At 51.2% G+C, this 24,477-nt stretch overlaps 2 protein-coding genes and 1 non-coding gene across 5 annotated transcripts in view; 2 read left to right on the top strand and 1 right to left on the bottom strand.

The window, feature by feature from the left end:
- FANCI (FA complementation group I) overlaps window positions 1-4,799 on the top strand; it is a 74,453-nt gene extending 69,654 nt beyond the window's left edge. Inside the window, exons 35-38 of the mRNA XM_012788882.3 lie at window positions 830-904; window positions 3,003-3,098; window positions 3,565-3,669; window positions 4,586-4,799. Coding sequence (XP_012644336.1) covers window positions 830-904; window positions 3,003-3,098; window positions 3,565-3,669; window positions 4,586-4,660 — 351 coding nt within the window. The 3' untranslated portion in view covers window positions 4,661-4,799. The remainder of the gene's footprint in view (window positions 1-829; window positions 905-3,002; window positions 3,099-3,564; window positions 3,670-4,585) is intronic.
- A 62-nt stretch (window positions 4,800-4,861) lies between these two features.
- POLG (DNA polymerase gamma, catalytic subunit) lies at window positions 4,862-21,516 on the bottom strand. Of its 3 annotated transcripts, none has more exons than XM_076004756.1 (22): window positions 20,066-21,515; window positions 16,718-16,913; window positions 15,574-15,738; window positions 15,316-15,462; window positions 15,088-15,167; window positions 13,688-13,870; window positions 13,430-13,584; window positions 13,136-13,262; window positions 12,014-12,250; window positions 11,036-11,156; window positions 10,768-10,854; window positions 10,367-10,558; window positions 9,771-9,931; window positions 8,977-9,030; window positions 8,766-8,883; window positions 8,173-8,308; window positions 7,830-8,076; window positions 7,446-7,568; window positions 7,155-7,323; window positions 6,758-6,966; window positions 5,596-5,756; window positions 4,862-4,998 (listed from the first exon to the last, which is right to left on the bottom strand). In XM_076004756.1, the coding sequence occupies exons 1-22, from the start codon at window positions 20,665-20,667 to the stop codon at window positions 4,940-4,942; spliced, it is 3,729 nt and encodes a 1,242-aa protein (XP_075860871.1). In that variant the 5' UTR covers window positions 20,668-21,515; the 3' UTR covers window positions 4,862-4,939. The 3 variants fall into 3 exon arrangements, with proteins under 3 accessions (XP_075860871.1, XP_075860872.1, XP_075860873.1); XM_076004757.1 differs by having other exon boundaries at window positions 10,367-10,474; window positions 20,066-21,514; XM_076004758.1 differs by lacking the exons at window positions 4,862-4,998; window positions 5,596-5,756 and adding an exon at window positions 5,774-6,193 and having other exon boundaries at window positions 20,066-21,516.
- A 466-nt stretch (window positions 21,517-21,982) lies between these two features.
- On the top strand, window positions 21,983-22,055 carry TRNAR-UCG (transfer RNA arginine (anticodon UCG)). The gene has a single exon. It is a non-coding gene; the product is annotated as a tRNA-Arg (tRNA).
- Window positions 22,056-24,477: the final 2,422 nt, after the last annotated feature.

The following is a 24,477-nucleotide window of genomic DNA, read 5'->3' as shown; positions in this document are numbered from 1 at the left end:
GCGTGAGCCACCACGCCTGGCCTCTACTATTGCTTGTTTTCCAGAATTTGGCATGTGGAACAAGCCTCCTATTTTATGGTTCCAGTGGTATAGCTTCTCTGCATTTTGAGGTCCCTTTTTTATTTTCTTATCCCCATGGAGCATGGTATGTTCCTTTCTTAGAAGGTATAGAACCCCCTTTAAGGTAAAAGCTTCTTGTGTCTTATGTACCTCATATGTGGGTGGTTTTTCTCCCCAGTCTCTCTTGACTCAGGTATTGATTCTTTTTGGCCTTGCCAGAATCCTGTACTTCTTGGTCCTTTTTTATTAGTTGTTCTCTCTCTCCAGGAGCTCTTTATTACCCAATAATCTACAACACAAGGAAGTGTTCCTATGACCCTTTAAAACCCTTCTCAAGCATGATAACTATATTGCACATACGATGTGTCTGGTAAATGCCTGTTAAGAGGGTAGACCGAAGGCCCCTGCAGCAACCTACTCAGCTTTCCTTCCTCTATATAACCGTTTAGGCAGCTGGCTGAAATAGAAATAGAAATGAATATTCCTGCTTACCACCATGACAGTCCCCATCTTACCCATCTCACCAGCCCCTTGGCTGGCCCAGTACAGTAATGGTTAGTCCTGCCCTCAACCTCTAAGAACAATTAAGAACAAAAATATCTGCAGATTACAAAGCATCATAAAATTTTTTCCACCTTCTAGCATCTATTACACAGATAATTCAGACTCAGTCCCCATACTCTATTGTAATGACTTAGGAAAATCACCACTAGCCTGCTAGCTCTACAGAGAAATTTTGAGGAATGAGAGAATGTTTCTATTTCTTTAGAATAAGAAGAGTCAGGGCCTGAAATACACAGGAGAGAAGAAAAAGGAGAAAACTGCTGCTGTTGTTACAGCCATGGTAAGCTGCTGACACTTATCATTAAAATACAGTTGCTGGTGAACCTTCAAAACATTACGTTAAGTAGAAAGCCATTCAGAAAAAGACTACATGATGTATGATTCTATTTGTATAAAATGTCCAAATAGGCAAGTCTAAAAAGGCAAAGTAGATTAGTGGTTGCCTAGAGCTAGGTGTGTCAGACAGATGGGGAGACTGGGATGACAGCTAAAAAGGGTATGGAATTTCTTTTGGCATGATGAAAATGTAAAATTGTGGTCATGTGCAGTTCTGAATATACTAAAAAGAAAACCAAACTACTCAATTATACACTGTGAGTTGTATAATATGTGAATTATATCTCAATAAAGCTGTTACCACAAAATATGTGGACATATTATGTATGTCTACTTAACTTACAGATTTTATGATCAGATGGATCATCTTATTTTTCCTCTGAACCAAAACATATTTTATTCAGGAAACACCAGAAAATCTTGAGCTGAAATAGAAATAATGAAATAGCTTAGGGTACCCATTGGAAAGAAACTTTTTAGAAAACGCTGGTGAACGCAAAAGGTCCTCCCTAAAGGATCTGTAAGAGTTAGTGAGGGTACCGGAAAGTCAGTACTTAGTACTTTGTTGGTAAAGGCAAAAATTAGTTAAACTTCTCAAGGGGATAGTTTGGCAGTAACTATTGAATTCTGGGAGATATACACACACTCTGCTTTAACAATTTCATTTTTAGGATATAAAGGCCTGTGTATAGGATGGGCCTAGCAACATCCACTATTTGTTTGTTTAGAGACAGAGTCTTACTCTGTCACCTAATTCAAGCTCACTGCTCCTGGGCTCCAGGGATCATCCCGCCTCAGCCTCTTGAGTAACCAAGATTATAGGTATATGCCACCATATCCAGCTAATTTTTTTTTTAAAATAATCTTTTTTTTTTTTAAAGGTCTCACTACATTGCCCAGGCTGGCCTCAAACTCCTGGCCTCAGGTGATCTCCTGCCTTGGCCTCCTAAAGTGCTAGAATTGCAGGCATGAGCCACCACACCCGGCCATGTTTGTAGAAGTGAAATACTGGAAACTAAGATATCCATTAACAGAGGATTGCCTAAATAGATTGTAGTAGATTTATACTGAAGGATACTGTGCAGATAAGAAAAAAATACAATTCTAAATATTCAGCTATATATAGTTATCTCCGAGGTACTGTTAACAAAAAGATAAGAACAAGGTGAACAGTGTCCTTATTTGTGCATTTAAAATATATGTACAGGCCAGGCGTGGTGGCTCATGCCTGTAATCCTAGCACTCTGGGAGGCCAAGGCAGGCGGATTGCTCGAGGTCAGGAGTTCAAAACCAGCCTGAGCAAGAGCGAGATCCTGTGTCTACTATAAATAGAAAGAAATTAATTGGCCAACTAATATATATAGAAAAAATAGCTGGGCATGGTGGCACATGCCTGTAGTCCCAGCTACTCAGGAGGCTGAGGCAGCAGGAAGGATTGCTTGAGCCCAGGAGTTTGAGGTTGCTGTGAGCTAGGCTGACGCCACAGCACTCACTCTAGCCTGGGCAACAAAGCGAGGCTCTGTCTCAAAAAAATATACACACACACACAAGCATGTGTATATACATAAAAAAAAATTTGAAAGGATCTACAATTCAAATTGGGAGGGGTGGTAAGGGGAAGATGTATAATCCCAGCAGTGAAAATTCATGTGCAGACCAGAAAAAGGAAATAGAGCTAGTGCCAGAGTAGATTCTTTGTTTTAAAAATATCAAGTCACAGAAACAGCTAAATTTCTGTAAATATTCCTGCCCTCCTTAGTCTCCAGATAACAACAAATACTTAGGAGTATAAATGGGAATAATGAATGCAATAAACTCTATTGGCATTTGAGTCCCTTGAGATTGAACTGCCAAAAAATCTCAGATTACTGGTATATAAGTAAAATTGCATTTGATTGGGAGACTAGTTTTCCCACAAAGCCACAACACGGTGCTGCTACTGACAGCACTGAATGTACTGATGGATAAAGATAGGAAGGAAAGAAAAAACAAAACAAACCACTGAACCTGAAACTTAAGTCATTTGTCTTCTTTGCCCTTAGGCCAGAGTTCTTCGAGAAACCAAGCCAATCCCTAACCTCATCTTTGCCATTGAACAGTATGAAAAATTTCTCATCCACCTTTCTAAGAGGTCCAAGGTAAGCATACTCTTATGGTTACCATTTCCACTTACCCTAGTAAGAGGATCTGGCAAACTGAAGCAGCACAACTGCAATGGGGAAAAAAATTAAACCATGATCCATTTCCGTTTCTTTGCTATTTTTGATCTGATGGCCTGAATCCAAACACAGGTCAAATGGGTGTATGCTTAAAGTAGGAACTGAAGGGTTTGTCAGAGGTACACTAAAAATGGTTTAAACCAGGCGTCCTCAAACTACAGCCCACGGGCTACATGCGGGTGTTTTTGTCCATTTGTTTTTTTACTTCAAAATAAGATGTGCAGTGTGCATAGTTTGTTCATAGTTTTTTTAAACTATAGTCAGGCCCTCCAACTGTCTGAAGGACAGTGAACTGGCCCCCTGTTTAAAAAGTTTGAGGACCCCCGGAGCTATCCTGGCAGGATCTGAGTACAAAAATGCTCCTGTGCTTATAATCCTGTCACAGGTGAACCTGATGCAGCACATAAAGCTCAGCACCTCACGAGACTTCAAGATCAAAGGAAACATCCTGGACATGGTTCTTCGAGATGGGGAGGATGAAAATGAAGAGGTCAGTACCTACTTCTGTCTGGAGCACAGGAAGCCGGCTGCTAGAAGCCTGTCTGGGCATAGCCACAGATTAGTGAAGGGCAACATCCAACAGACTGGGAAAAGGTGGTCAGGCAAAGATGAAAACTAAGGACCCTCAAGAGGAGGACTATAAAACTTTGGACCACACAAAATCCTATGAAGTTGCCCAAACTTGTACAAATTTTTGTTAGACACTTCCAGAAAGAGGGTGGTAATGAAAGAATGTTTTTGCTGTGTCCTTCCCCCGTTATCTTTTAAACCATTGGACGATGACCAGCTAGAGCAGTCAGGCTCAGAAACCAGTTTACTTTTTATATCATGCCCTCAAAGGACCACTCTCACTAGTTAGGTAAGGCTTCCTTCGACATCCCTGCAGCATCCTTGAAGCAGAGCTCAATGTTTCCTTACCTCGGGCACCTAAAAATGTTATCATCTTAGGTTTGTCTAAGATAAAAGTAACAAATCAACCCACTCCCACTTCAAAAGTGGAAGTTTACATAAAATGCCCTGGATTTCTTACTTCTTGAAACTTTTCAACCTACATTCTCTATCTAGATTATCATTCTCCAAGCCCTAATGCACCTGGCCCGTCCATTCCCTTCACCTACTTGGCATTTAAGTTCAGAAGGGTCATGTAGCATTTTGATGCCTATTGCTGCTCCTCCATTCTCTCGTCCCACGAGTCTCCTCAGTTAACAGAACTCCTGAGGGAAGGAGTTGGCACTGCCCTACTCTACTTTGGAGGCCTCCCCTCAACATAATTACCTACCACGAGTGAGAAAGGGGGAAAAGCATGACTAACACAGGCTTTGGTGAGAAGATAAAGGGTTTTTGTTTTTTTATTTCCACTGCCTCGGCACATCACGTTGTGTGAGCATTACTTCTCTCCCCTCTAGGGCACTGCATCAGAGCACGGGGAACAGAACAAAGAACCAGCCAAGAAGAAAAGGAAAAAAGAAATGAATGCCTGAGTTAATGTGAACTTTGGGGCTTCTGCTTTCAACAATGCCCCTTGTCCTGTGCCCATACCAATGTTGGCATCTTGGTTCTGAGCCCACTGAATTCAACTACACCTTCAGTTAGAAGGAGTCTTCTCAGCAGGTCCTGCTACTTAAAAATGGCTGGCCTTAGGCAAGCCCTTTTACAAAAAGCACAGCTGAAAGCCTGAGTTTGGGAGCCTGCACCGCCCCGATGAAGCTCCACAGGAGCAAATACAGAGCCTCCAGGCAGAGCTATGGTCCAAGCTGGCTTCATTTTTCCAAGGAGCCTTTGGTGAGTTCAATTATCTGGTAAATATCCAGCGCTTCACCTGAAAGATAGTGCAAACTGGTTAGGATGCCTCAAGAACTGTAACGGAGAGCTCAGAAGTGAGAAAAGAAACTTAACGTTTATGTCAAAAAGGAGGGTAAAAGGGTTGAGAATTGATCGCCAGGAACAATAATGTAACATGTTAGGAGGGTGTTTTCTTTTTGTATAAAAAAAGTTTATCTTAGATACATTTTAAATGGAAAATAAGCTTTCTGATTTACTCATCTTGGCATTTAAAGCACAGGTTTGGTTTTTGTTGTTTGTTTTACCTAAGAATGCACTTTGACTTTATACAATAAATCCTCTAATAGTAAACATTTCTGTTGTGGTTGAAGTGGGGGACAGGTGTAGGTGAAATATTTGAAGCTCTGATGTTTTTATTTACTATGAACAGCCTTTTAGAAACATACATGCCTTTTTGACAACTATCATATTCACTGTGGACCTAGGGCACCTTGTAAACTGAAAGAGCCAAAATTATAGCATGACCCAAGAGTGGATTTCTTCTCTGGGGCCCCAAGCTTCCTGTTTTCTAAGACCACTTTCTAGTCTACCTCCCATCCTATGTGTAATGAAGAAACAAATGTGTTGTGCTCACCCTGGGGAATCCCGTATCTCCTTTCCATCCCAGTTGGGTTGGAAGGGGTTTTACAATCCATTGTCACTTCCTTCCTGAGGCACTGGTCAATATCAACTGCACTGAAAAAGGCGACTGACTGGGGCAAGTCATTCAGACCCAGCTTGTAGGCAAACATGCACCTGAAAGAGACCCAATCTCCTCTCACAGCCATGTCCCTGCTGTGAACACAGACTCATCACTCCAAGACAATGACCCCGTATCCTTTAGAGCAGGGCTTCCCCGGGGCCAGTGCCCCTCTGTTCACTTAGCTAAGCCAAGAAAGTCGAAGGGCTAGCACTGTCCTTCAGCAGCCTGACCTCCCTCTGGCATACTGAAATGCAATTATATATAGACTCAACACACACTTTTTTTTTCCAGTTTGGTACATTTTATTAATATAAAAAAATTACTTTCCATTATTGGGCCAGAGTTTGAAGAATAAATGAGGACTTTTTGTTAGCTTTGTTAAGCATAACCCCCAGGAGATGATTAAGAGGGCAATGGTGACAATGTTGAATATCATAAACATTTGTTATTTACCCATTACTCAGGATAGATCATGGTTCCCAAACTGGTTCTGAGTGGCAGAGCAACATGAAACAGTAATATCATTTAATTCTTCCATATGAACTAGGAATTTGACTACAAGAAAATACAATTCAATATATAAAATATATATTTTTTAAATCACATTTGAGTTTCCCCATTAACAATGTTTTCTGTTAGCAGTCAGAAAAACAAACTTTTGGCACTTAAGAAAACATTTATGGGTGAAAGAAAAACATCTCAATTTTCTATGAATTGAGAAAGTCTTCTGTCATTTTAATTTCAAAACAGATGTGTTCCTAGGGGAACACAGATTGAGGACTACTCTTTGGAACAACTCCCCTGATCTTGTGACTACCTCAGCTATCTAGTCTTGGTATATGATATTTTCAAACCCAAGAAATCTTTTTTAAAAACTGAGGCCAATCTTTATAGAACTTTTATCAATTTTTTAAAAATTAGAAATAAAAGCTGAAACATTCATTTTGGGGGTGGGGGTAAAACTCACAACTGCTCGGCCTGGCTCAAGTGGCTCTCCCCACAGCCCCACACAGGAGCACATGGCCGGGCCAGAAAGGCCATGGGCCCCGCGTACCTGGTCAGGAGGTTGGTGATCTGCAGGGCCAGGGCAGCGCGGTAGCGGTCCTCCTCCCGCACCAGGTAGCGAACCTCGTCATGGATGCTGATGCAGAAACGCCCGTCAATGGCAAACTCCTCAAAGAGCCACTTCATAGCCACAAGCATGAGATGTAAATAGTCCACAGCAGAGCTCTGCACCACCCAATTCACACGGCTGGTCATAAACTGGAAAGGAAGGTGGGCACAGGTGAGGGGCCCTGCCGCCCACCAGTTAACTCTGGGATAAGCAATGGCCTGGGGGCCCCAGGAAAAGCTCCACTCCGGTCTATTTGCACACATTGGTGAGTGAGGCCCAGAGGGAGCCTGGCCCTGTTCTTGTGCCTCTCTCCCCATACTCAACAGTAGCAACACACCTCCCCTTGGACAGCTGAGGGCTCCAGGGCTCGGCTGATGCGGCAGCCCAGCACCGGGGTGCACGGTTCGTCAGATGTGGCAATGCTCTCCAGCTTATTGAACATTTCTGACTCTGTGCCCCCCATCCACGCTCGTTCAGCAACCATTTCCCACTTCTTCCAGCGGGACCTGGAAGACCAAGAACAAAGAGAAGACAGGCTTTGTCTTTCAGCATCTCGACTAAACAAAAGCATCCCAGCCCTTCTGGGGCCAGACCCCTCTCCCATCCTTAACACACAGAAGGTTCTTACTTCCTTGAGGCTTCTCTCTGAATCTTGCGCAGATCCTGCAGGGAAACCCAGCCATCCTCAGTCCTGTCCACAGGGAGGTCCAACTCCTTCACCAGCCACTCGCCCTCATCCGACAGCCGATACCTGGAGGTAGTTCACACCATCATTCCCATAGGAGTGCCTCCTCTGTGCCACACCCTGAGCTAGGAGTGCTCACACACCACCTCACTCTTATTTGCAAGACCACCCTGGAGTCATGCCTATCCCCTAAAGGCTTAGAAGCATGAAGGGAGAGGGGCCAGGTGAGGGCTCACGTAGTGGACAAGAGAGAACAAGACAGGAGCAGGAAAGAACAAAGCAGGCCTGAGGTCCTGGGCGTTAACGTGGCTGGGAGAGGGACCTCACCGGCGAAGGCCCTTGGTAACAGCATACATCTGCTGGGCCTTCTCAGCTGCTTCCTGCCGGGTGAGCCGGTGGTTGAACTGCATTAGTAGGCGCTCAGCAAAGGGCTGCCCAGCCCCATAGATGCGGCCGTAGTTGAAGACTTTGGCATGCTCACGGCTGATGCCCACTGTGGTGGCTGTCTTACTGTGTAAATCAGTGCCCCTGCTCTTCCTGCCCTGCAGTGTCATCCATCCGAAGGCTGTACAGCCTAGAGGACAAGGAGGCAGAAGTGAGAAAGGTCAGAAACATTCTCCCCAGCCCTAGGCCCTGAGGGGCTAGGCTGCCTCCACCCTCCCCTGCTCACCATGCATGCCGGCAAAGTGGGCGTCTCCAAGCACAGCCGCAATCCACAGCTCCTGGGAGTCCACGTCAGCACCCACAAGCACGTAGCCAGGTGGAGCCTGAACCATGGCTTTCAACTCACTGCCTACTCGGTCAGGCTGTGAGAAGAGTGAGGTCAGGCCCACCCAGATACCCAAGTGAGATTCCTCCTGCCCTGTTCCTAGAGCCAGAGTTCACTGACAAAGTGCTAGGGCCTGTCCTGAGGGAATGGCTTTAGGGAATGCCAGACAGCACTGCTCCAAACTCCACAGTTCCAGAAATGGCTGCTTACCAGCAACGGGGGTGAAAGAGAATCTCTAAGCCTGGTCCAATGGCAGGCCCCTCATCTAAACTCTATGACAACTGTGGCTACTTTGCCTGTCACTGTCAGGCCAGAAGCAGGTGCCCAAAATACATTTGCTAAAGGACTAGATAATACTCATGAAACCAGATTTGAACTGGAGTCCTGCTTGACCCAGATCTTAAGCTCTTTTTCATGTACCTTGCCCTCTAAGACCTCCGTTTCTGGAGACCTAGGAGAGAAAAGCAGGGGCCACAGATGCAGAGGACACGTACCCGGGCATTGCTGGCAGTGAGCCATGTGGGCTCCACAGCCCGGCGTGTGATGGTACCGGCAGTCACCACCTGGGGGAGAATGGCCCCATAGCGGCCTTCCTCATCATAGTCAGGGTGCCTGGAGGGAGAAGAGTGGGTCTCAGCAGCTTGCTTTGGCCATAGGACTCATGCCCACTCAGTTCTATCCCCACAACCACTCAGCGGGCCATACCTGGTCACAGTACGGGGCAGAGCTGACCTGGGCAGCCACACCACCATCTGGGAGCTGTGGGGACAGACAGGCCAAGGCTCAGCACAGCCGTGGGAAGCAGAGTCCACCCCATCCCACATGGCCCACCTGCCCAGAGTCAGGGCTGCTGTGCTCCCTCGGTGCCCAGCCTCACTAACTCGACTCGGGGCGAGACCTGGGGCCCTACGACATGCCAACCAGGGGCTAAGCCTTCTGGGCCTGGCCAGACTTCTGAGGCAGCTCCTGCCTCTTCCCCAGGGTATCCCTGAGGTGCTGCTTCCCACACTGGGAAGCAGTGATGGGGCTGGCTTCAGCACCCATCACAGCGGTCTGCTCACAAGAGTGTACTAGTGGCTACAACCAGCTTAGATATGGCCTTCAAAATGAATCCATTTGCCATTCCCAGACTACTAGACCCAGCTTCCAGCCCCAAAAGAGCTCACAGCCCCAAGGTCCTCGGCCAGACCCCACGGCTCCAGCAGTTACACCAAGGAGTTCCCTTAGAGCTGAGGGGCCGTCAGGGTCCTACAGCACCATCATTTTTACATAAACAGGGAAACTGAAGCTGGAGAAGGAGAGAGACTTTCCCAAGGTCCAGGGCACCAGGACAAGAAGTAGCCAGGCCTCCAGACCATGGTAGCTGGACTGTCCCTTTGTGGCAGCTCGGGCTGAGTCAGGGGCCCCTGGGTGGGTAAAGGGGGAAAGGAGTCCCAGGACTGCAGAAACCTGACAAGGAGTCCAGGAAAGCTTGTCTTTGCCCTCCCACGGTGGCCCACCTGATGCGTTTATGAGCATTCCTCCAGAAAGAAATCATTTTGTTGATTTCCAGGGCACGGGGCCCACTGGCCCCTCCTGGGCCAGCCTGTAGGGTGCCATCCTCCATCTTGGGCAGGAAGTCCTTGGCAAAGGGGCTGCCCACATTACAGCTGTTACCATCCTGGAGAGGGAACGGGCTGGAAGTAGGTGGCAGATCTCTGGGTGGGGAACCAACATGAGCACCTGGGCCCCTCAACACTGAGCCCAGAACCTCAAGCAGCCTGGGGCACATCCTCAAATACATCGTGCACAGGTGCACACGCACGCACAGAGGACTAAGACACTCAGACACAAGCAAACCTGGCTCCCCTATAACAGATCAGTCAATAGGACCTATCATGTACCAGATGTGCCAGACACTTAAATGCCACCATGCCCCTCACCACCCACTTTTCAAAAGGAAAACAAAAACTCAGAGACAAGGCTATTTGCCTGAAATCTCTCTGTCCCACTACTACTGTCCTTTGTGCAAAAAAGGAGTTTCCCAGTTTGAGTCACTCTGGAGGCCCGCTTGTGGGCCTTGAACACAGGACAGCCCATGAACCAGGGCACACACCTTGTGAGGAAGCTTGAAAAACCAGCAGCCAGGGATATCCACATCATTGTAAGGTCCATTGCCATGGTGATAGGTGGGCTGGCTGGCCTTGGGGCCACCAGCAGCAGGCTGTGGGGCCCACACACCTAGATCAGGCCCTGCTCCAGCACCTGCATTCAGCAAGGGCCATGGGGCGGGAGGTGGGAAAAGGGCCTGAAACCGTGAGCAGGTAAATGGCAGGATGGCCATGAGGTCTCAGGCTTCCTCCTTGGCCTCCATGATGTGTGGGGCCACCCAGGGGTATAGGGCACCATCTCCAACCCCACCTAGGGAACTCTGGTGGGCAAGAGCTACAGGGGCAAAAGGAAGCCCCTGCTGCCCAGCACCCACCCAGGGAACCCCTAAGCAAGAGCCTCACTCACCAGGGCCGAGGGTTGATCTGGAAACACAGCTCTCAAGTTCTCCATCTTGGCCTCGGCCTCCACTTCTAAGTAGCCCAGTTCTTCCACCTGGATGGGCCCAGGGACCCAAGGAGTGAAACAGAGGCCTGGGTGGGCCCAAATCCACCAGCCCCCTCCCTGCAGGGTACTCCAACAACCAGTCGCCAGCCTCCCACCCAAAAGGGCTGCCCCTTCCCTGGGAGAACAGAGACCCATTCCCCAGAGCTCAGGTTGGTGAGCCTGCCCTCACCGTCTGCCATATGTCACAACTGTCACTGAGCAGGAACTCTTCAGTCACACCTGCCTCCTGGGACTCCAGCTGCTGTTTCCCCTGTTCGAGACAGTGCTTCCTGTACAGGGACTCGATGGCTCTGCGCAGAGAACAGCAGCAGCAGCCGCTGATTACAAGATGCCCGCTCCGGGCCAGGCCTGGCTGGGGGCCTTCCACAGTTCCCTCTGTTTAGTCCTCAGAATCAGCTCTGAGGCAGAAGTGGGCGGCATGTTCCCTGGTTTTTGGACAAGGAGTGACAAACCGAAAATGACACAGCGCACTGGGGGCAGGCTGGGCTTCAAGGCCTGCTTTGACTCAAACCCAAGCTCTTCTTACACCACAGAGCTGCCACTTCCTCAAGAGCAGCTCTGGGAGCCCAGCAGTGGGAAGTCAGGACCCTGAGCCCAGCCCCGGCTCACTCCTGCCGCTCACCCACCTTCCGGCTGAAAGGAGGAAGGTCAATCTCAGTCCCTCCCTTCCAAAGGCCCCACAAGTGACTCAGCCAGCCCTGCAGAGCTGGGCCACTGCAAGTGCCATGGCTTCCCAACGCCTGTAAGTCAATTGACTTCCCCAGGCCTTTCTCAGCTATAAAGTGAGGATAACCATGCTACAACAAATGAGGGAAACACTGTAAGAAGTTTATTAACACAGTGCCTGGGCCCATGAGCTCTCAATACACTCAAAAGAGGAAAAAAAGCCCACCTCCCCTTTGACTTCCCTCTGCACGCCCCCACGAAGGCAGCTGTGCCACGGGCCCAAAAGTGGGGCCTTGGTCCTCCCCGCTCACCAACCATCTCAATGTCCCACCAGGGCTCTGGGGCCCAGAGGGGAAAGGGAGCCATGGGAAAAAGGGCTAGAACCCAGATTTTTAGACCCAAGCTCTTCCTGCTAGCCTGAGCTGACCCTCTCCAGCCAGAAGGGGTCCCTAGGCTACAGCCCCTTCCTCCCCTTCCCTACCTGTAGGGGCAGGCCACTCCAGCTGATTCCAGGGTGGGGCCTGTTGTCACCTTAGCCAGGTTGTCCCGCCGCCCAGGCACCAGGTAGCCCCAGCCATGGCGCTCTGAGTAGTGCAGAGGGAAGCCATCCCAGGTCAGTGCCATGAGTTTAGGGGTGACCCGCATCTGCAGGCTGAGGAGGCTGGGGCCCGGGGTCCACACAGAGTCATCCAGCCGGGGGCAGAGCTTCCGGTACCACCTATGTTCCAGCAGGAAGACAGCAATGTCAGTGGTAGGGGGAGAACTGCTGGGGGGAGGTTCTCTCTACCATCATGTGCCCCATCCACCCTCCAAGGCTTTCTGGTGACCCTAGCCTACGGTCACCATCCTCTCCTCTGGGGTGCTTTGGCAAGGACCCCCATGTAATCCCATAGAATATCTCAAAAGGAAAGACCTTAAGTCAGTCTCAGTGGACAAGTCAGAAGCCAGGACATGCAAGCATACCCTAGCCCAGGGCTGGATCCAGGGTGACTCTGGCCAGAGAAGGGAGCAGCTCTGCCCCACCCGTCCATCAGACCTCCCCACTGCTCCAGAGCCACACCAGTCCCTGAGCTCCGTCTCTCACAGGCTGCTCGCCAGGGCTGAGACCAGGGTGAGGCCACCAAGGCACTCACTCCCAGGGTTATGCAGGTACAAAGTCGGCACCCTACTGTTCACACTGGCTGCCTTTTTCTCATCTCTGCCATGCCAAGAGGCGCAAATGAAGGGCCATCTCCTCAAGGAAGCCTTCCCTGATTCCCCTAGAGTCAGAACTGCCTTGACACCGCACACCCTGCGTCTCACCATGGACATTACCAGCTGCGCGGGCTGCACGCCTGGCTCCCTGCGGGAGAAAGGGACTAGTGGAAAGGAGGAGCTGCGCCCTCGCCTGTGGCCGCGTGGGCTGCACACAGCAGGCGCTTGGGGCCCCGTACTGAGTGCGTCTGAGAAGCCAGCGGGCCGACGTGAACCAGAGTAGGATGGGCAGGTGGAGTAGACAAACGGCAGCAGACAAACAAGCACACAGCACACACGCACACCACCTCTGTGCTGGAGCCCAGACCAGGTGTCCCGAGGATGGCACAGGCGGGAAGACGAGGCTCACCCAGGGTGTCCAGGGAGATGCTGGGGCCGCTTGGGCAGAAGCTCTGTGGTCGCTTTCAGCTTCTGCAAGCAGGTGCGGGCCATGATATCTCGCTGAAACTCTTCCTCCTCACTGGGGGGCCCAGGGTCTGTGTGGAGTAGGGATGACAATCAGGACCAGGAGAAGGAACTCTCAGAAAGACCTACTCCCACCTGCTCATCTCCAGAAAGCTGGAGCAACACCTTCCAAAGCCCCCTGGGTCCTAAGACCTTCCCAGGGACCAGCCCTGTCCCACCTCCCACCCATGCTCCCCACCTTCCTGATCCATGGGACCTCCAGGGGCCCCAGCCTCCTCGATGGGCAGCTTGCTGGCTGTGGCCGGCTCCTTCTTCTTCTCTTTCTTAACCTTTTTCTGCTTAAACTCTTGCAGGTCCCACTCCAGGTCCCAGAGCCAGGGATCTTCTTTGTACCTGCAGAGCCAGTCCACTAGGACAGGGCTAAGGCCAGGCCAAAGGCCCAGCCTCCCACCTGCCTATCCCCTGCCTAGATCCTGCCCACCCAAGGCCTGGCTACCTCTCTCCTGAGAGCAGCTGGCAGGCGTCATTGGCCAGGTCCATCAGCGACTTCTTCATCTCCCGCTGGAGCTCCTCATAGGTGCTCTGTGCCTCTGCCAGGTAACGCTCCCAGTTCTGGTTGACAGGCAGGTAGGAGACACCCATCTCCAGCATGCCAGCCAGAGTCACCGGGTGGGGACACCTTGGGGGCAAACAGCAAGAGCTGCCACAAATACTCACAGGAGGCAAGGCTTTGGCCCAATCCCTGAGTCAGTCTGGCAAGCCTCAGCCCAACACCCCCACGGCACAGCTCTAACGTCAAACACAGGGATTTAATCCCAGCTCCGCTGCTACCTAGCCCTGCGTAAGTCACCTCATCTCTCTGAGCTTCCGTTCCTTCTCCTATAAAATGGAAACCATATCATCACATCCTCAGGGATAATGTGAGAATTATAGATCACAAAAATAAGAATGGCCAACAACTGCTGAGTAAAGACTGCGTGCCAGGCATTGTACGAAAAGCCCCATACATACAAATGATCATATATGGACCTCACAACTAGAGTAGGACAGCTGACCCTTGAACACAGATTTGAACTGCATGGGTCCACTTATGTGCTGATTTATTTCTGCCTCTGCTACCCCAGAGACAGCAAGACCAACCTTCCTCAGTCTACACAACATGAAGACAAGAATGATGATCTTTATGATGATCCACTTAATAAGTAGTAAAATATGTTTCCTAGCTTACTTCATGGTAATACAGCATATGATATATATAACACCAAATATGTATTAATCAACTGTTATCACTAAGTTATCACTATGTTATCACTAAGGGCACTTCTGGTAAACAGCAGGCTACTAGTAGCTAAATCCTAGGGGAGTCAAAAGTTACGCCCAAATGTTTGCAAAGGGGCTGGTGCCCCTAACCTCCACCCTATGCAAGAGCCAACTGCATATCTGTACATGTTGCTCAGAGACGTGAGACCACAGAGGCTCAGAGAAACTAAGTAAGTTGCCCAAGGGCAAATGAGTAGGATACAAACATCAAGATTTTAACAATGTCTGGCTGATGCTCATGACTGACGTCATAGACTAACTCACTGATACACATAAGCAGGATGGATGAGAAGCCCTTGTTGGCTCAGGACGTGAGTTCAGAGAAGGTGCAGAGTGAACCAGGACTATGCCCATGGAACACAAGCACAAACCCTCGGTTCTCCCCTCCAGGGCCTCTGTGGAAATCAAATCCAGAGCCCCAGCGGACACCACTGGACAGAGAGGGGCTCCATTCTTTCAGCCTAGAAAAGCTTAAGGTCCCCAGCCTGAGAAAGAACCTGCACCCCCTGACTGCAGCAGGCCCAGCTCCGAGGAACCCACTGAGCCCCCGAGAGTCCCACATGGGCTCCCCCTCACCTCTCCAAGAAGAGTGGTAGCTGCTGCTGGAAAACCTCAAAGGTGGCCCACACGTCCTGGGCACAGTACTGCATCAGGTCCTGGCACAAGGTGACAGGAAGGTGCAGGGTGGGCAGCCATCCCACTACCAGCACCAGGCCTCAAAGTCAGGCCTGGCAGCTGTATCTCCCTGAGTTCAGCCAGGGGTCTGCCACAGCCATCTCCCAGAGTCCCTCTCCAGCACCGTACCTGGAAGTTCTCACGGATGTCCTTCATGCTGCCCTTGACAAACAGTTCTCGAGGCTCCTTTTCTAAGGCAGGCCCCCCCACATAGAGGCTGTGCACTTCTGCCAGACTATTGACACTGCTGATGTCCAGCCAGTCCCAGGACGAGATCTGGGGCCAGAGCAAGGGATACGGCAGATTGGCTTGGCCTCAGGCAGACAGGCAGGCTGGTGAGTGGGTCCCAAGCACCCGGGCTCCTGCCCACCCACAGTAAGCTCTCACCGCTGGGCCGCTGGCTCTCCTCTGGGACTTGCGGCTTCTCTGTGTGGCGTGCTGGACCTTGTGCTTGCCCTGCCTGGCTGCTATCCACAGACTGCGCTGGAAGCTACTTAGCCCTGAGATGGCCATGTGCATGCTCATGGTGTCCAGGAAGCGCATGCGAGAGCCCTGAGGAGGAGACAGAGGAGGAGGAGGAGAGGATAGGGAAGGAGGGAGACTGCCGCTCTGGGCCAGCCTACCACTGCTTCAGTGTGTTGACCCCCAGACCTGCCACAGCTCCTCACACAGCACCCCCTCCCAGCACACCACCTCCAACAAGAAATGCAGAGCCTTCACCGTGCTCATGCTTGCCCTGCAACCTGGAAGGGGCCTGCCCTCCCAAATCCTAGCGACCACTGAAGGTGCAGGCCTGGCTCAATCCCAACATGCAAGTCCTTCCCAGCTTCCAGTACCAGCTATGAGCAATTTGGCTAAGAGCAGCCAAAACAAGGCCTTCAGAGCTCTGGGGTTTGGTCCCCAGCCCTAGCCCTGCCACTGACAAACTCTATGGCCCTGGGCAAGTCAACAAGGCTATCTGAGCCTTAGCACCCTCAGCTACAGGCTAAGGTTGCTTTCCCCTGTCCTGCCTTTCTCCTAGGGCTGTCTTGAAGATAAAACGCAAAGCACTTTCCATAAAATTAAGAACTGCCATTACTACAAACCGGGCTCAGTTTGGAGCTCTTGACATGTATGTGTTGTTCAAACCCTCCTAATGATCCTGTGAGGTAGCTTGTTATCTCTTATTATAAAAAACGGAATTAGGCTCAGCTTACAGATGTTAAAGAGCTCACCAGGCTTATCAGTGACCTATCAGTGGCCGAGGCAGGATGTGACCCTAGGTTGTGGCTTAGACCCATGCTAAGCTCTAAGTACCACAAAGAGATAAGGGTCGTTATTACTCTATCAGGACTCAGGTCCTGTACTGGGGACAGTACAGCTGCATACAAATATTAGAGACAGAACTAGTCAACAAGTAGCCCTGCAACAGGTGGCTGCTGTGAAGAGAATGGAGACACCAGCCAGGAAAGCAGTGTCTTCCCTAGGCACCGAGAACGCAGCTCCTAGCCCACCCCACACCAGACCCTGCCACTGGCCCCAGGAACCTTACCTGGATCAAGTACTGCTCCCTGATATGGGCTCGGTCAAAGCAAACGTTGTGCCCCACCACTAACTGCTCCTGCCAATCTCTCTGGGTGGGGCTGCCAGCACTGGCAGGGACCTCCAAGGGGATGAGGTCAGCCGGCGACAGCTGGTTGGTCCAAGAGTAACGCTCTTCCACCAGCCGCCGGCTGCACCAGGAATACCTGAAGGAGGTGAGAGGCAGGCAGGTTCCCCATGGAGGCATTAAACCTCAGCTCCGCAACACCCACTGCACACCTACCACCACATGCCAGCTCCTACACTAGCAGCTGGGGACACAAGAGAGACCAAGGGGTGCTCCTAACCCTCGAAGAGATAGAGGTCAGGTGGAGTGGGGGGGTGTATGTTGGGGGTCAGGGGCTATAAAAGCTTCTTTAAACTTCCACAGATAAAAATGGGCCTAAGTGCTACAGTAACGGGAGCCACATGCAGGCTAAAAATTTAGCATGGGCCATCGGGGTGTTTGTTAGGCCCAGTGTTCACTGAGTCCATGTCTGCCTCTGAGGTGTCCTATAAACATACCAACCCCTTGTGTCTATAGGCATGAAACAGTTCATGTCCAAGGTGCTAGTAAACGAGACAGACAATAATAATAGAACCCAAAAGAAAGATTTTTTTTTAAATTGAAGTGGCAAAAAGAAAAAAAAAAAGACAAATGCTGCATACATGTACAGGATGAATCATCTAACAGCTGAAAAGATTCTGAAGGACAAAGAGCAAATCACGCACGTTGTAGAAGCTACTACCCTCAGGGAGAGACCAGGGAAAGTACCAGAATGAGAAAATATATGCACATGTGCTAGGGTTGGGGTAGGGGGACAGGGATGAATTCTGCCTGTTGGGGGCCTGACACTGGTTCAGGAAAAGGCTACAGTTTGCTCAAAATCCACAAGACTAAGTGTCGGGGAATGGCCAGTGAGAAAACGCCTGTTGCAAACTAGACTGTTCCAAAGAGTCAAGCCGGCTTGGCATCAAAGTGAGTGACGAGGCCACATGTGTGGACAGCACAGCTGCAGAGGAGCTCCTGCAACCTTTACAGAAAGGAAAAGGGAGTATCTGCCCCAACTGATTCAACAAACATAAAACTAGTTTCTTTCAAAGGGAAAGCAAAAAGAAGTTCCTAGTTTTAAATCTGGCAAATCTAACTCACACTCTGAATGGTGGGAATATGCCAGGGGGCCAAAGCCCCCCACCTTTTCAATTCAGCATGTCAAGGCCCTTGAAGATAACACAGAAGAAGGCTAAAGATGCCACATAGTCAAGGCTATGGTGAGGACAGGGACTTTAATTATAATAAAAAACCACAGGCCGGGCAAGGTGGCTCATGCCTGTAATCCTAGCACTCTGGGAGGCTGAGGCAGGCAGATGGTTTGAGCTCAGGAGTTCGAGACTAGCCTGAGCAAGAGCGAGACCCTGTCTCTACTAAAAAAATAGAAAGAAATTAGCTAGACAACTAAAATATATATAGAGAGAAAAAAATTAGCTGGGCATGGTGGCACATGCCTGTAGTCCCAGCTACTCGGGAAGCTGAGGCAGGAGGATCGCTTGAGCCCACAGAAGTTTGAGGTTGCTATGAGCTAGGCTGCCACCACGGCACTCTAGCCCGAGCAACAGAGTGAGACTTTGTCTCAAAAAAATAAATAAATAAAAAGCCACACTGGTGTCAAGATGCAGGTCTACAGCTATGCATGAAGCCTACTTATTATAAACTTAATTGTGATAAAAAAGAAAGCCAAAAGGCAAGCCCCTTGCTAGATTTAAGATGAGTTGGAACCCATGCCATTATCCTACAGTTTTCATGTGAATCATAGATACATTCTGACATGGGCTGAGTGCTGTCCCTCTAGCCTGATAACCAAAGAAAGCCCTTACCAATGGCTTTTGGGAAGCTGCCTTGTGGGAGCCCATCCAAGGCTTCACTCTCCTCTGGAAATTGTAGGCTGGTCAGGTACCTAATGTTACATGGCCATGTGGCAGGGGCGTACCCAGGTTCAAAGTGGACTGTTATGGGGGTACCATCTGGCACCCCACCCCACCCACCACAGTCAGACCCTCAGGAGGAGGGTCCCAGCATGAGCCCAGGCCTTAGTAATGACTTCTGCCATCTGGCAAACTAAGCAATGCCCCCATGCCATGGGCAAGAATGGAATGAGAATGAGGGCAGAATGGGAGGGACAGGGAGGGAAAGGAGAGATAACCAGTTAGGAGAGGAAGGAGGAGGAAGAGAAAAGAAAAGGGACTTTAGGTAATTTGGCCAAAAAATGACCAACAGATCAAAAAACAAATCTTTCTTGTCGCTGGTTTCCAAATTTTCTTTCCGCCACCAAAGCCTACTTTATCTTTACAAATGATGGCCGGCATTCCCCTTTATTCTGACCATCAAGTTACACAATAAGTACTGTGATTCTTAGTAATTGGAACTCAATCAATGCAGAATCATCTAGTTTTGCTCTTTTCAGCCATTAATGCCTACCTTATCTATTTAGCCATGTTTTCACCATTTTCAACTGCATATTTAACATTTCGCAGCTTTCTTTACAAAGATGTAGCTTCCAATAGGAATAAAGAAACTGCCAACTTTTTTGCTGGCCATGCCTGAAAGCATTAAGGTTGTAAATAGTATTTTAATCCTGGAATGAAGAATAAAAAAGGGGAGAAACAGTACTGCCATCATTGTTTGAAAAAGAAACTTAGGTAGCACTTAGAAAGTTATTTAAAAAGAAAAGAGAGATTGGATACACCTGTTTGGGACAAAATGCCTGCATGGAAGGCTAGGGGAAGGAGGCAATGTTTCTCAGCTAGCGGTGGTGGAGGGGGTGCCACCTCCAACGGGTATTTGGAAACGCTGGAGGGGATTTGGTTTGGCTAGGGATAAATGTCTTGTACTACCTGGGACAGTCCCACAAAAGGGAGATTCCTCAGGCTCGAAATAACCAATAGCATCCCCGCATAGAAACATTGCTCAAATGTCTTTTCTGACTAACTTCTCATGAAGCTATCTGGGGAAGGGGGTAAAGGCACCAAATCATAGTGATCTCAAGTGGTCTCATGGTAGGTCTCAAGTATAATAATCTACTGATTCTCTGCCTGGCCCTTAGCACCACCTAACATTTACTGGGATGTTTGTTTACTGCCTGTATCTTCCTACCAGAGAGAGTCCCACGGAAGCAGGGGTCAAGCTTGTTTAGGTCACCACCACATCAGCAGTCCCCAGATGAGCACCCAGCACATAACAGGATCTCAGTAAATGTTCACTGAAACAAACTAGCTGTGCCCCCATGCGTGTGAAAGTCCCCTGTCCCCAGCCCCTACTTACCAGGCCGAGGGGGATATGGCCACCGCCAACGTGGGGCAAGTTCCCTCTGCCAAGCAGACCTCCACGTCGAACACCAGGGCCCGCTCCTCGGGGATGGCCACGGGTACGGCCTCCCCCTCGGGGCCGTACCGCGTCCAGCCCTCCGCCCAGGCCCAGCTCGGGGGCTGCGGGGGCAGCTGGGCCTGCAATAGCAAGTTGGCCGCCTCCAGGTAAGGCAGGCTCTGCTTCTGGGCCAGGAGGCGGAAGTGCTGGTCCAGGTTGCCCCCGTAGAGGGGCGGCAGGCGCAGCTCCACGTCGGGCAAGGGCGCGGCTGGCAGCCCCCAGAGCCCGTGCTTCTGCAGGTGCTCGACGCTGCGTCGCACTGCGGCCTCGCCGGGCATCTCCCCTCCGTGCCCGAAGATTTGCTCGTGCAGCCCTTTCGAGAGCATCTGGATGTGCAACGGGTTGTGCCGCAGCTGCCCGCCCTCCGAGGACTGCACTTGCGGCTGCTGCTGCCCGTCGCTGGAGACGGGGACGGAGACGGAGACCAAGCGCACTGGAGCTGGAACTGGCCCTGGCCCGACGGTGGCGGCGGCCACCTTCTTCCAAAGCAGGCGACTCATGGTTGGTGCAGGGAGCCCCCCGCTGGGAGTCAGAACACCTGGCTTTGGGCTCCAGCTTGGCTGCTTTTACTGGATGAAAGACTTGCAGAGAGACACGTCCTGTCTCTGTTTTCCTGCCAGTGAAATGGGTCTGACCATGCCTGCTTTCCAGCCACAAACCCTAAAGGAGATAGACGATACAAAGTGTTACTTATTACATACGTACCACGCGTTGTATAAACAGTCACCATTCCAGAGCATTGACTGCATCCCAGGCACTGCGCCAGGCACTTTAGGTAGTTTCCGTGAAGCCTCAAACCACCTTGGGGAACATCAATACCCCTCCTGAAGAAACTGAGGTCCACGCAGGTTCATCGGAGAACTTGGGGGAGCCGAAGGCAGCGGTTAAGAGCACAGATTCTGCAGCAGGACGACTCAGGTCTGAACCCCGGCTCTGGCTCTCACGAGCTGCGTGACCTTGGGCAAGTTCCTTAGGCCCCAATATCCTACTCTGTGAAATGGGGATACGGATTCTACCCGTCACGCAGGACTACTTATTTGGGTGACACGGAGCATACGTCGAGCGACCCTGCCCTCGGCAAGCGCCTGGCAAACGGTGGCTGCCATTACCGCGACCGCCGCGACCCAAGGGCCTGGCGCCGAGAGGTGCCCGTGCCCGGACTCGAACCTGCCAGACAGGCCGCGTCCCCGGGGCCCCCACCCACGCGGGACCGTGCCCAGCGGGCCGAGGGCGCCCTGCAGGGGGCGTCTACGGCCGCCCCCACACGCCCGGCCGCCCGCCGGCACCCGGAGGCGGCGCCGCGGTGCGCCCTGGGACAAGACGCCGCCCTGCTCCGGGCCCGCTCCCTGACTGGAGAGGGAGGGGCCGCGCCGCCGCTCAGCGACCTGGCCGCCCCCGCGCCGAACCCGCCGGAAACCTCGGTCCGCCCGGCGCTTCCCGGTCTGCGGTTCCCCCGACCCCAGGCCAACGACGCGGTGTCCCCGTTCGCGCGGCCTACGCAGCCTCGGGGTGGCGTGTGGCCTCCACCCGACCAGTCCGCCTAGCTGGCAGCCGCAACTTCCCGTCTGCACCCAGCTCGGTCCCGCGGCTACCCGAGAGGCAGGCGGGAGACTCCCAGCGCGGCCAATAGGAGGGCCGCCAATGGAGCGGTCCGCCAGCGGGGGGAGAACGGGGAACTTCCGGGTGGGCCCTCCCTGCGGAACGCCGGAACCAAGGTCCAACCTCCCCTGCTCAGAGAGCAGGTGGATTGGTCCCGAGGTAGCTGGGGCCTGTAGTAATATTTTATGGGTTGCTCAAAAGACCTGGTCAGTAGGCGGCCGCGTGGCCTAATGGATAAGGCGTCTGACTTCGGATCAGAAGATTGCAGGTTCGAGTCCTGCCGCGGTCGCGGAGAGGAGGTGTTCAACTTTTTGGTTTATTCCCACTCAAATGAAATCCTGGGACAGTGCGAACTTTGTCGCTTATATCCACCGCATTTTGAGATATGGCAACACCTAGAGCAGCAGAAGTAACGGTTCCCACACGTCACGCCCAGCACGTCCCTGCAAGCTTGCTCGCCTTCGGGTCCCCCGCGCGCGCGGACACGCTTCTGAAAGGCAGACGGTGGAGAGGGATGGGGGTCCGACGCGGAAATTCCGATTTATGATCAATGGGTAGGAGGCAACGGCTGAGTTCCCTCCTTGGCCAACCCCGGGCTGCCTGTCCTCGTCCCAGGCGGTTCTGAGGGGCGGAAACGCTGCCTTCGAACCCGAATCTGCCCGCCCCGCGCCGTCGCCAGTCCCCGCGCCCGCCTGTGTGGCTCCGGGTGCTCCCACCGCGCCCTGCGCCGCGGGGGCGACCGCAGCGGGCCGCGAGAGCAGCCGAGCAGGGACGCCGGCCGCGCGCGCGGGTGAGGAAAGGGGACTCAGAGACGCTTGGCACCGACCGCAGGCCACACAGCGGGCGAGGAAGGCCATCCAGGCCTCACGGAAGTCAGCAGCCAAGGCCCGGCCGGCGCGTCGTGCGCCGCGACACCTGGACCGACCGGCGGCGTCTTTCGGGAGCCGGCTGCGAGTCCCGCGCTCGGCCGCCCCAGGGCTGACGCCCGCCCGCCCGCCCGAGAGGCGGAGAGAAGCCGCGGGCCGAGGGGCGCTGGGCCCGGCCCCTCCACGTAGTTCCCTTTTCTTTAAGTACGAAATATTTTCCATACGCTTTTCTAGTGTGTACTTAATTTACACACGGCGTTTCCTCGTTTTTTTTGGTTTTGGCAAAAAAAATCGAATCAACCAGAAATTCACCATTTTGTAATGGGTTTTCTTTTCACGTAAACTTTGACATTCACACAAAATGCCAGAAGGAGAGGCTCTCGAGCTTAAATCAGGGAGTCCCTGAGTGGGGAAAACATTTTCATTTTTAGTTCTTCTAATCGCTTACTGAAATTTAGCATGTCCTTCAGTTATGAGCTTCGGCAGCCAACCTTGGTGGCGTTAGCAGTACCTGTGACTTTGTCCCCAACAGCAATCACAGATATTTTTGTGACATTACAATTGCTACAGAACTTTCCAATATTGTTCACGCTCTTCTGTACTTCAAAGTAACAGTGGTTACTAGGCCACCGCTAGACCCTGTTATTTAAAGAGTTAACAAAAGAAAGCATATAGAAGTTGTGACTGTGTTTTGAAAAAAAAAAAAAAAAAAAGAAAGCACACATACTATTATGTCACCTATTTGCTCTTTCTAATATTTCAATGTCATTGTTGTCCTAAAATCCGGTGTGTTTTATACATTTAAAAACATTGTTCTAAGGCACACGAAAGCCAAGAACCCCTGGCCTAATGGTCCCTCCACAGGGATGCTGTTGTTGGGCCTGCCTGGTGCCCACGGGGGAACGTCCGAGATTCTGTCTCAGGAGATGTCCAGCAAGATGCTGTTCTCCTCATAGGCGACTTCAGGCCAGCCTGGTGCCCTCACCCTGGAATTAGAATCTTCTGCAGGGACAAAAATGGTATTGATTCCTGCTGAGGGAGAGTAGCTGAAAGCATGGGTCCTTCCTGCCAAGCTGTCCCCTGTTTCCAGGCCTTTCTGAGCTCCTCCACTTTCCTGCTCTCCTTTTCCGGGAGCTCCCCGACATCCTTCTAGAAAAGTCTAATGGTAATACCTGAGAAATGGGTACATTTTCTCACAAATCCCTGGACCTGTCCCCCTACATAGCAACAGTCAAAGCTCATTAGGATTCTGTTCTAATCAAAACACTCTGTACTTTGGAAGCATGTATCTCAATTGTAACTAAATGCTGATTTTTTTTAAGAAACCTGCCCCTTCCACTGCTGTAAATTCCCATAGGCGCTGACTTCTTATCCCACAGTTTATGCTGGAGCCTGGAATAACGGCCGATCCTTATTAGCTGCCAGGTCCTGTCCTAAGGGACCACACACGTCAATCACACTAGTCCTCACGCTGACCCTTGGATAGGGGTGCCATTACTACCCCCTTTTACTGATGAGGAAGCTGAAGCACATAGAGGTGAAGCAGCTCGCTTAAAGCCCTGTTGCTGGGAAGCAGTAGGACTGGGATTTGAACCCAGGGAGAGCAGCTCTAGGGGCAAGGATCTTAACAACTGCACTATGCAGCACACATTGGCCATGCAGCTTGAGAATCTGTTCCACAGTTGTATGCCAGGCACTGCTGGTGCTGCTCCTATATCACTGCTGCTGGCTAAGGGCCCTTGGGTCACAGCCTACTCCTTCAGGGTCCCTCTTGTGTGCTCACTTCCTGATGACCATTTTCTCTTATTTGCCAAGCCCATCTCCAGCAGTTTCTGCAGCGAAATG

Source organism: Microcebus murinus, chromosome 7, assembly GCF_040939455.1.
Source record: "Microcebus murinus isolate Inina chromosome 7, M.murinus_Inina_mat1.0, whole genome shotgun sequence".
Taxonomy (NCBI): domain Eukaryota; kingdom Metazoa; phylum Chordata; class Mammalia; order Primates; family Cheirogaleidae; genus Microcebus; species Microcebus murinus.
Note: the sequence above shows the minus strand (reverse complement) of the source record. Positions and strands in the feature narration are given on the sequence as shown.